General features: G+C 44.9%; 1 protein-coding gene and 1 pseudogene across 2 annotated transcripts in view; both read right to left on the bottom strand.

Moving 5' to 3' along the window:
• Positions 1-12,492, bottom strand: part of LOC306960448 — a 66,999-nt pseudogene that overhangs the window by 37,054 nt on the left and 17,453 nt on the right. The window lies entirely within an intron of this gene.
• On the bottom strand, positions 437-11,428 carry LOC306960450 (protein NLRC3-like; the record flags this gene model as incomplete). Its single annotated transcript, XM_079552880.1, has 7 exons — positions 437-953; positions 6,786-6,959; positions 7,024-7,191; positions 7,524-7,691; positions 7,756-9,538; positions 9,606-9,759; positions 11,387-11,428. The coding sequence occupies 7 exons, from the start codon at positions 11,426-11,428 to the stop codon at positions 437-439; spliced, it is 3,006 nt and encodes a 1,001-aa protein (XP_079409006.1).

Here is a 12,492-nt window from a genome sequence, read left to right as displayed (position 1 = left end):
TTTTTTTAATTATTTGTATTTGTGAGATTTCTATTGTGAGAAGCTTGTGGAAGGATATCCAAAACATTTGACCCGAGTTATACAGTTTGAAGGCAATGCGACTAAATATTAATGTATTACATGTATGTAAACTTTTGGTTTTGTAAAAAGTAATATAAAACCATTAAAAAAATTATATCTCTCATTCTTCTGGCATTTAGCAAATAGAAATAATTTTAAAATTCTAAGTTAATTCTGGTTTCATGTCAGACAGTGTGGGGTAAAAAATGCATATGTGTCTTTTTATATAGTGTATGTAAACATCTGGTTGCAACTGTAAAGGTGTCACTTTTTCTTCTAAAGCTATTGACGATCACAGTGATTTAAAACTGAAAAGTTCTCATAACAACAAAAGGCCATAAGACAGAAAGCCATGATTTAATTAAAACTATGATCCTCAGTTCGACAGAGCACACAGAGACACTGAGGAGCCAGGCCCAATCCAAAACCCTGGGATCAGGGTCTGAGTGAAGGTGGTGTTGAAGGTGTGGAGGTGGATCAGTCGGTCAGAGGAGACTGTGTAGAAGGACAGAGAGCCAGCAGCACAGTCCACATACACCCCTACTGTCCCAGAGGAGGAGGGGGGGTTAGAGAGACGAGTTTCTTTTTTTTTATGCCGAAAATAGAATCCACGTTCAGCGCAGAACAGACTCCAGGACTGATCATTGAGTCCAAATCCACTGTCATCATCTAATCCTTTCCTGCTGATTCCTCTGTAAGACACTGATATATGAACCCTCCCTCTCCACTGGACCTCCCAGTAACGCCGTCTCCTCAGACCAGTGCGGCACAGAACCTGGCAATAGTCCTCAAATCTGTCCAGATGATCTGGATACGGCTGAACTTCTCTCACACGTGTGGCCTTCTTGTTGTCAGACAGCTTGAGTTCTCTGTGAGCCGTGTTTGGATCCAGAGAGAGTTCAGTGAAATCTGATGGAGAGAAGACACAGCAGCAGTTAGTCCCTGTTCACTCTTTATAGTAGTACATACATTTCATTCACTTTTAAATGGATTTACAGTGAATAGAACTTATTGTTCAATAAATGACAAACAATATATTTTTGGGCTCAATAGTTATTATCTGTTGCAAAGTCTTGTAAACTGATAATGTTCTAAGAAAGTTTATTTATTTTGTAAAGGTCTTCTTTAAGTTCAAATGTGTTGAAACAAAGTGCCTTCATGACACTTGACACATTTAGATTTGCATTATGGAACTTGTAGCATGTGGGTGACCTATTGCCCTCTTCGCCATGGTTACCGCATTCCAGAGATGACCAAAACCCCCCACTTCAAGACCCCAGACCATTTTATGGTTTTGGAATGTCTTCACTTCCTGTCTTGTGAATGGCTTATCAGATCGAACACAGTTCAGGACGAAATGAAGACTGTGACGATCTATCCTTTAGACTTCACAATCAGAGATGAGAACTCTTTATTGACCTTCGAATTGGACTAAAGACTGAATCTCAAACATCCGATTTGAGTAATAAGCCAATTCTTCAATTCATGGACAGTGAGAATGAACTCAACCAATCTGTTCTAATGATGAATTCTTCCCCAGGTCAACAAAGATGCAATGTACAAACATACTGTCGAAATGTCGGTAATGCATTGGGAAAGTTTGTGAAGTGTTAATGTGTTTATCGCAATAGAAATGGATTCCTTGCCTTCACTTCCTCCCACCGTGACTTGGGTCCCGGTCATATCGGGTTACGGACTGAATCGATTGGTCGAGTCCCAGCGGAGACAAAGGGGCCGGCCCGGTATAAAAAGACTCTGGAGAGAAAACTCTTGCTCTTCTTTTTGAAACCGCTTCTGGTGAGAGTTGGAGGGAGAGGAGAGGCAGGAAGGGAGCACGTGGATGACATCCCCCGCTGAACTCTGACCCCTGTTTGTCTCAGATGGACCACGAGGAATTTCTAAGTTTGAGCCCGTCATTTGACGTGATTCTGTAACTGTCAGTTACTTCCTTTAAGAACATTTGCATTTTTCCTACAAGACAACATCATTTTTGATCGCTGAGCTTTCAGCGCAAACCATTTTTAGTCTAGCTTGTCAAGCTAAACGTCCAAGGCCCCGAGGAGCTGGAGAGAGAGAGACCCCAGCCTCGCCTGCATTAGCTTGAGAATCTCCACCCGTGATACCACGACCACAGGCCGTCGGACACCAGGACTTTGGAACGCCGGACCACAGTTGGCGTGGAAAACCTTTTCTCTCACGGTCGTAAGCGAATCTCATAGACCTGGCAATAAGACTCATATAACGGCTATGCAAACCACCTCACTGACTTTCAGATACAATTTTAGAACATTTTATCTGATTATTCGTCCTGTTAGCCTTCTAGGTTATCCTGTTTGCACTTTAATGTTTAATGCCGTCTGTTAAATTGATTTTGATCATTAAACCTCCATAAACCACAGTTTGCTTTGGTAATGTCTGTGTTTATTATTTCAGACTAAGAGTCAATATGTACGTTCAAGACCTCACTTCCTTCAGATAAATCTGTAGTTTAGCTTCCTATTCTTACTTTTATTTTGTTCGCTTTTCGAACTGGTGCCCCGTTAAAGTTTAAGGCTAATCTACAACCTATTAATTAATTAATAAACAAATTAATTGATTAATATACCCTCATACCCTACAAACTTCTTATGTGGAAAAATAACCTTTCGTGACTCAGTGATTCGCATTGCACCTTTGCTCTCCTGAGATGAAAGGATAGGAAACTCTGCGCCGCTGTTGCGCTCCCAAAGTATTTATTTCGCACCACAAGATAACGTTTCGGGCGTCACTTAGCCCTTTGTCAGACTTTACTTTCCATCACAAGGCCTCTATGAATGCAGGGCTTGAAATTGCGACCATTTTAGTCGGATACACTCCCAAATGTATGCCTTTGCAATCTAATAATAGAATTCCTTGCATGTTTTTTCTATTATTTACTAAAAAGACACCTTTGTCTACAGAACTGCGCACATCTGACTGTGTCTGTGCAGAGTGTTGGCATCTTGCTCTCTACTACACAAACGACACGTGTCCCCGATCTGCGGCCTGTCAGCCCGTGAGCGCTGTTTGTGATGAAGGATCAGGACAAAGAAATTCTCCTTTAAAACTAGTCGCAAAAAAAATCTAGAGTTAAAAGAGGATCCTGTTGAGTCCATAACCTCTTTCCTCACAGCAGGAGGTCCGACCGTGAGCGGCGCCATGTGTCAGGTGAGGCCTGCCGTAGTGATGAGGACACAGCTTTAAATGAAATGTCTCCAGAAAAATGAGCTCTGTGGACCAGTCAGAGTTATGAAGCCTAGGCGTTAATTCAACCTGGGAGACTAATTTCACCATCACATACCTCCAGCCAATGATCACTTCCGAGAGGGCTCCACCTCAGCCATCAGCGTAAGAGCCGCACCTCCAGAGCAGCCAATCATCGCCCTCGGTCCCGCTTTTAAGCCCCAGCAATCATGGTTCGTTCGCTTCCCAGCTACGCTTTCAACCCACCTCCACCCCATCTCCACCTCTTCCATCCATGACTTCTCCCTGCTGCAGCTTCACGGGTCTTCCATACCACCACCAGTGTCCAGGCTCCCGGGGAAGACATCCCTAACTCCAAGCTGTTCATCCATACTGACTTTCATACATCGATGTTACCACCGGGTCTGATCCCCAAAACTACTATGCATGTCAATAAATCTTCCTAATCGCTGCTTTTGTCTGTTTGAGTCTATCCAGGTTGAATTTCAACCAGTACGACTCTCTCGCTATTTCCCTCGCCCAACATTGTTAAATTATTTAAAAATAATTGTATTATTGTTTCTGAGCCTGTTCCTCCGAGGTCAGGCGACTGCTCAGCTAAATAACTAGCCTGGCTAACACCAGACTAAAATCACAAGTGATATTTAGTCTGGGAACCACCAATTCATTTTCTCGTAGGAGAGGTGTGGTTTACGATCGTCCATAGTCGTTTATTGGGCGATATGAAAAAAAAAAAAAAGTCTATCATGCGTCTGCACGTAGCCATGGCCAATCGTATCATCGTATGAGATGACGTATGACGTACCCGCTGTAAACTTTTGAGCTAAATTATTTAGAACAAGGTCTAAAGCTTGATCGAAAAATACCATCGTGTCTGCTGCTGTCATGTTGGATCCGTAAATAAACTTTTTAATTTTTTTTATTAGTAAATAAACTACAAGCTTCCGTATATCGAATAGCGCGTCTTGCCGTCCCTCCTCGCTCTGTGATTGGTTCCCAAATCCATGCGAAAATTTCGGCCATGGTCCCCAGGCTGTTGTACAGTTCGAAATAATTCGAGCGCACACAGCAGCAAGGCGTTAGCCAGGTTACTAAATAACAGTTAGGACTTTACTTTATTTCCCTTCAAAATATAATTTTTAATCACTTACACTTCCTAGGTCCTTGGCTGAGGCAGTGAGCTCCAGATGGGTTTAGTCTGAAAGAAACATCAGAATATACATTTGATGAACAAAACAAAAGTGTGTTGTTGTGTGTGTGTGTACTCGTAAGGACCAACAGAGTGAGGACCTCCACGAGATGGGTTTAGGGGTGCGGGTGTGTCACATGTGCTGGTGTTTTGATCACATATGTGCCCCACGCTCATTAATACTAAAGCTAGAGCGGGACCCACTAACAGTGCCCGTCAGTGACCCAGGGCTCTCGGTCGCCCATTGACTTTTATGGGCTCTGTATAATTTTTTTGCATTATATACAGCGTGAACCAGATGTTTACATACACTTTATAAAAAGATGCATTTTTTTCTCACTGTCTGGGACTACAGAGTTTAAAAATGTTGAAGTTATGTATGTTCCTCCCCCTACATGTTCCAGCCATGTCCTAATGTGTAGAATGAGCTCAGACCTGTTCACCACAACTGCCTCTACACTGCGTTCCAAATTATTATGCAAATTGTATTTTTGTGTCAAAAAGGTAAAAAAAATAAAATAAAATCATGAAACTCATGGATGGTATCATGTCTTGGGGCTCTTTGAATCACTGACATTAATCTCAGAGACCTGAGATGATTAGTTTTCAGGTTAAGCCCAGTTAAGGGAAAAACTACTGAAAAAAGGATGTTCCACTTTATTATGCAGATCATCATTTTCAAGCAATAAGGGAAAGAAAAAGGATCTCTCTGCTGATGAAAAGCATGAAATAGTTGAATGCCTTGGTCTAGGTATGAAAACCTTCGATATTTCATGAAAGATGAAGCGTAATCATCGTGTTAAGAGATTTGTGGATGATTTAGACACACTCGGGTTTGTGCAGTTAATGGCACAATGAGGACGGTTTCTGCCAGACAAACACATCAGATTAAGAAACAGATGCTACAAAGCAGCAGACAGGTATTTGAAGCTGCTGGTGCCTCTGGAGTCTCCCGAACATCAAGGTGTAGGACCCTCCAGAGGCTGCAGTTGTGCATAAACCTTCTATCTGGGCCTAAGCCTAAACTGTTCATTGAATGCTGATATGACGGCCCTGGCTCTGCGTGTGTCTAGTGTCTAAGTTTGTCCCCACAGTTGCTCCTCCTTCTCCTCCTCTGTGCAGGTGCTGTGGGATCCGCCCTGATTGGCTCCTCTCTCTGGGAGTTATTTAAGCAGAGTGGTGTCACCTGTGCAGGGCTGCTCGCCCAGACCTCGCCTCTGCACCTCAGCTCAGAGACTCAACCATAATGCTCTTGTACTTGTGAATATTGTAAATAAACGGCGTCCACGCGCCCTTAAACCTTCCCATGTCTGTCTTGCGTCCCTGTGACCACATTGAGCCGGTCGTGAAGCTGATGAACAGAAACGGCTGCAGTGGCTCAGAAATACATTAAGACTCATTTTCAAACAGTCTTGTTCACTGATGAGGCCGTGTGACCCTGGATGGTCAGATGGATGGAGTAGTGGATAGTTGGTGAATGGCCACCATGTCCCAACAAGGCTGTGACGTCAGTAAGGAGGGGGCGGAGTCATGTTTTGGGCCAGAATCATGAGGAGAGAGCAGGTCGGCCCCTTTAGGCCCTTTTAGGCTCCCTGAAGGTGTGAAAATGACCTTTGAAAAATATGTGGAGTTTCTGACTGACCACTTTCTTCTATGGTACAAAAAGAAGAGCCGTGTTTTCCCACACAAAATCCTCTTCATGCATGACAACGCACCATGTCATGCTGCAAAGAATACCTCTGCATCACTGGCTGCTATGGGCATAAAAGGAGAGAAACTCATGATGTGGACCCCCTTCTCCCCTGACCTTAACCCTGTTGAGAACCTTTGGAGCCTCAACAAAAAAAACTTCTATGAGGGTGGGAGGCAGTTTTCATCCAAACGGCAGCTCTGGGAGGCTATTCTAACATCCTGCAAAGAAATCCAAGCAGAAACTGTCCAGGAAAGCCGTTGCGGTCAACATAGCAATACCAAGTGACTTCAACATCAGGAAAAAGGAAAACGAGAAACAAGAGAAACACCAGGGGCTCAGAGAAGAGCTGGAGAAAACCTAGAGGGTGAAGGCATCAGTGGTGCCCGTGGTCATTGGGGCTCTGGGGGCAGTGACCCCCAAACTGGAGGAGTGGCTCCAGCAGATCCCAGGAAATACATCAGACATCTCGGTCCAGAAAAGTGCAGTTCTAGAAACAGCAAAGATACTGCGCAGAACCCTCAAGAGGCCCTTCGTCAGCCCTGATGGCGCTCGGCCTAATTATTATTTTTTGACATATTTGGTAAACAACAGTCTTCTAATGTCTAGTTAATGTGTCCTCACCTGAGAGTGGAGAGTGAGCAGTGGGGATCCTCCTGTGGAGCAGTCAGGAGCTTTACTCCTGTGTCTCCTGGATGGTTGTAGCTGAGGTCCAGGCCGACCAGATGGGAGGGGTTGGACCTCAGAGCTGAGGCCAGAGCAGCACAGCCTTCCTCTGAGATCAGACACCCTGACAGACTGAACACACAGGGTTAGTCAGAGTCATAGAAATGACACTATAATAAATAATAAACCCTCTGACCTGAGCTGCTCCAGTTTACAGTGAGGACTCTTCAGTCCAACAGACAACATCTTCAGCCCTGAGTCCTTCAGGTCATTGTTACTGAGGTCCAAGACTGTCAGACTAGAGGAGCTGAGGACTGAGGACAGAGCTTCACAGCTGCTCTCTGACAGGTTACAGCTGCTCAGTCTGGAGGAGACAGAACATTTACAACAAGACACAAAGTAAAACAAAAACATGAAAAGAAACATAAAAGTACTTGTAAATGTAAACTGACATCTTATTGCTGCTTAGATTATTATGTCCGGTTCAAACTGAAAGTCAAAGCCCGATAAACTGATGTTACAATTTCTGTGATTTCAGATTAATGGTGCGACTTCACACTTCCACTAGAAACCGACTGACAATGATGTGATAGTCACTGTTTTTATGCCATAAAAGATTCAAAACAACAAAAAGTAAAAGTCATCTTCCTCATTTCTGGAAGGATATGGAAAAAAAAACAACTGATCTCTCCAAACCTGAGCTGCTGCAGTTTACAGTGAGGACTCTTCAGTCCAACAGACAACATCTTCAGCCCTGAGTCCTTCAGGTCGTTGTGACTGAGGTCCAGAACTGTCAGACTAGAGGAGCTGAGGACTGAGGACAGAGCTTCACAGCTGCTCTCTGACAGGTTACAGCCGCTCAGTCTGGAGAGAACACACTGTTTTAGGAGAAGTTTAGAAGGTTCATACTTACATAGACCTCACTCACAGAGCTTTGTTGGAGGCTTTGACCACTGGCAGCAGCTTCAGCAGAACCTCCTCTGAAGCACAGTGTTTCTTCAGCTCAAACTGCTCCAGATGTTTTTCTGATGACAGTAAGATGAAGGCCAGAGCTGACCACTGAGCAGGAGACAGTCCACCTTCAGACAGACATCCTGACCTCAGGTACCATTGGACCTGCTCCACCAGAGAACCATCATTCAGTTCATTCAGACAGTGGAGCAGGTTGATGCTTCTCTCTGCAAACACTTCCTCACTCAGCTTCTGCTTGATGTACTCAGCTGTTTCCTGATTGGTCTGGGAGCTACTTTCTGTCTGTGTCAGCAGACCTTGGAGAAGGCTCTGATTGGTCGGCAGTGAAAGACCCAGGAGGAAGCGCAGGAACAAGTCCAGGTGTCCGTTTGGACTCTGTAAGGCCTGGTCCACAGCAATCTGGTAGAGGTGTATGAGTTTAGGTTTGACTCTGGGAAGAGTGGACTTCTGTGTTTTTTCTGAGAGCAGGTTGACTCCAGTGTTGACGAAGGTCTGATGGACGTGAAGAGCAGCCAGAAACTCCTGCACACTCAGATGGATGAAGCAGTAGACCTTGTCCTGGTACAGGCCTGGCTCCTCTCTAAAGACCTGTGTGAAGACTCCGGAGTACACTGAGGCGGCTGCAGCGTCCAGCCCACACTCGCTCAGGTCACTCTCGTAGAAGATCAGGTTTCCTTTCTGCAGCTGCTCAAAGGCCAGTTTTCCCAGAGACTGCACCATCTTCCTGGTCTCTGGACTCCACTGTGGGTCTGTCTCAGATCCTCCTCCATACTTGATGTTCTTGACTTTGGCCTGAACCACCAGGAAGTGGATGTACATCTGAGTCAGGGTCTTGGGCAGCTCTGCTCTCTCTCTGGTCTTCAGCACATGCTCCAGGACTGTGGAGAGGATCCAGCAGAAGACTGGCATGAAGCACATGATGTGGAGGCTTCGGGATGTCTTGATGTGGGAGATGATTGTGTGGGCCTCGTCTCTGAATCTGTTCCTGAAGTACAGCTCCTTCTGTGGGTCGCTGAACCCTCGCACATCTGTCACCATGGAGACGCACTCAGCAGGGATCTGATTGGCCGCCGCGGGGCGTGTGGTTATCCAGAGGCGAGCGGAGGGAAGCAGGCTCCCCCTGATGAGGTTCACCAGCAGCTCCTCCACTGAGGCGCTCTCTGTGGGCTCCGTCAGGGCCTTGGTTTGGGTGAAGTCCAGAGGAAGTCTGAACTCGTCCAGACCGTCAAAGATGAAGAGCAGCTGCAGATCTTCAAAGCTGCTCACTTCTTCTGTTCCTCTAAAGAAGTGATGGAGCAGCTGCACCAGGCTGAAGCTCCTGTCCTTCAGCACATTGAGTGCTCTGAAAGTGAAGGGGAACAGCAGCTGGACGTCCTGGTGGGCTTTGCCTTCAGCCCAGTCCAGACTGAACTTCTGAGTGAGCAGTGTTTTCCCGATGCCAGCCACTCCCTTTGTCAGCACTGTTCTGACGGGCGCCTCTGTGTCCGCGGGGCCTTTAAACATGTCATCACATGTGATGGCTGTCTCTGCTCCCCCTGCTTTCCTGGAGGCTGTTTCCATGTGTCTGACCTCATGTTCCTGGTTGACCTCTGAGGCCCCTCCCTCTGTGATGTAGAGCTCTGTGTAGATCTGCTGCAGGAGGGCGGGGCTTCCTGCTTTAGCCACGCCCTCAAACACACTCTGACACTTCTTCTGAAGGTCACGCTTCAGTTTACGCTGAAGAACTCCAGAACATCTCCCTGAATGAAGACACAGACAGAGCCTGAGTCTCAGAGAAGATCAAATGACTGAGTGAAATGGACCTACTGCTCCACAGACGCTCAGCCAGCTCCTTCTGCTGCCTCCTCCTCAGGAAGTTCACAGTGATCTTCAGAAAAGCCTGTCCATCCTCATCCTCTACAGGCTCTAAGCATTCTGGGTAATCTGTGCTCAGAACATTGTGGAGCTTCTTCAGCTCCTTCTGGACAAAAGTGAAGATGTCCTCCTCCAGAAGCTGCACAGACACATTAGAAACAACACAAATGTGTCAGTGTCAGATCTGTGTGAAACAAATTCATTCATCTGAACATCTGCAAACTTTAAGACACACCTTAAATAAGGAGTCCAGTTGTGTTTGATGATCATGATGTTCCTCTGGACCCTTTAGCTCCCTGTGGACGAGGCACAACAAATGACTGTGGATTATTCCTCCATGAACAAACCTCTTAACCTCCCACATGACATTTAGTCCCTTTCATAGACAACATTTGCACGGCACTCTACATCACATGAGTCATTCAAAACTGGCTTCACACACATTACACAGACAATACAGTTAGACAATCTGTTCTTTCTCCACGTTCAGTGAGAATTCCAAGGCTAACTGGCTTGCATTATTTTCATATAACCACACACATAGTCCGGTAGTTTGTCACTGGGATATCACCGCAGTAAAAAGTCTTGAGAAATAGTGCACACCGTGGGGGTGTGTCATTATGTGTGTGTGTGACTCTGAATAGCTGAATGCTAACGCTGGAATGCTACTACATAGAATACTACTACAGAAGTTTGTTTTTCTGCGTTAAACCAGTGAACTTTTCCAGGCTAACTTTCCGTGTACGACTGATGATGCCCTGGCTGTAAGCATGCACAGCGCCCCCTGCTGACCATTACGTTTCCCGGGCCAACTCCTTCAGAGTGTGTTTTAAGACAGAAGGATGTAGCGCAGATTTGCATAACTCTACATTGAAAATAATTGAGCGAGGAAAATGGATTTGATCACTAGTAAAAGTTTGTTTATTTTTTCTGGTGGCCGCTGTACCATCGTGTCTTTTTGCTTTTTGATGAGGCCAGTGTTGTGCTGTAAGCTAGCGTGTAAAGCTAACGTGGTGTGTTCAGTGGATTGGATTTGTTTGTGTTCTGTTTTTGGTCGTGTGTGCAGGTTACGGATAATATAATGTAGTCAACGCGGCAGTAATGACCGTGTGTGAGTTCTTCTTTCCCTCTGGTCACATGTGTGTGTGTTGGGATAATGTTGCTAGTTGTCATTGTGTGGCTAGTTGCTGTAGAGGTCAGCTCTATAGGAAGTGGATTAATGCAAGAGACATTTATTTATATATTACCTGTTTGCAAGCCTTTTTTTTTCTCTTTGATGGCACATTTTTCTTGCTTTTTGCCTTTTCTCCCCCCTGTGCTTTACAGCTTTACGGGGGGAGCGGGTGTGGCTTTTCTAAATGAGATGTGAATGAGCCCTATTGTTACTCGAGCAGCAGAGAGAGGTGAGAACTGCCCAAAGGTTTGGAGGCTGATTTCTTCAACTGTTGACAGATTCTCCTAATGTGTTCCATGTGTTACACATCATTGGAAAGCTTGGAGACTACACTTTCGTAATCTATGTCTCACTCAAAATGCCCCAAAACCGAGTTGTGTCCTCCATGTCCGTGATGGGTCACAAATGTTCGTTTTTTGGGACCATGGTAGAAGCGGATTAAACAACTCTAATGCACAGCTCCCCAATGTTTAATTCTTGCATAAAAAGGCTGAATCTTACCGATCTGATGCAAAGAACAATGGAGGGTCCTTAGATTGGTCACTCCTGAATGACTCACAGTCAGGACCAGATTCAGAATTGTCTGATTTGTGGTGAGCATTGGGCCTTTATGTAGAAAAAAATTATAATCATGATTTGAAACATTATTATTTAGAGCTATAGCTTTATTTCTACACATTTCTTAAAGGAATAGGCCACCGTTTTTACATACCAAAATATGTTCTTACCTAGCCTTAGCCGAGTTAATATATCCCCGTCTGGTCTTTGTCCGTGCGCTCTGTCACGCAAACGGAGCACATACGCAGCCTCTCCCACATGTCATATAGCTCCGAAAAAGCTCACTTGTAGAGAGCTCGCAGAGAACAGTTGAAGAAGCGTCGATAACTTGTGAACAATACCTTTTACGTGCATCGTGCCTGGCTGTGATAACAAGCAGAAAGTATATAGTGTAGTAATGTTTCACAGATTTCCAAGTCACCCCGAACGACGACACAGGACTCTGGATCTCTACCATGAGGTAGGAATGCGCGAGCACTTTCCGAAAATATATTTTCTACATGTTGTAAAAGGCTCTCTACAAGTCACGCAGCTTCTATTGACGGAAGTGAGCGGGGGAAGTCTTTAGGAGTTACTGCGCGGACATTGTGCTCCTGTATCATTACGCCTCACAAGATAGTACCCCTTTTTATCTGCTTATAAAATTGACATGTTACATTTCTGTGTAAATCTACTTCGCATGAAGACACTTCACGTAACTTTATTTAAATAGGGAACACGTGGAAGAGCTTGGTAGCTTCTATCGTGAGCTTTTTTGGAGCTATATGACATGTGGGAGAGGCTGCGTATGTGCTCCGTTTGCGTGACAGAGCGCACGGACAAAGACCAGACGGGGATATATTAACTCGACTAAGGTTAGGTAAGAACATATTTTGGTATGTAAAAACGGTGGCTTATTCCTTTAAACGTTAAACAATATGGGAATAAAATTGTGATGTTAGAAAAAGATAGAACAATAATTTTTGAATCTTACGGATCTGATGCAAAGAACAATGGAGGGTCCTTAGATCGGTCACTCCTGAGGGACTCACAGTCAGGACCAGATTCAGAATTGTCTGGTTTGAGGTGAACATGGGCCCTTTATATGAATAAAATAAGGAATAGTTA

Source organism: Gobius niger (genome assembly GCF_951799975.1).
Source record: "Gobius niger genome assembly, chromosome: 3".
Taxonomy (NCBI): Eukaryota; Metazoa; Chordata; class Actinopteri; order Gobiiformes; family Gobiidae; genus Gobius; species Gobius niger.
This window is presented reverse-complemented; position numbering and strand designations above follow the sequence as displayed.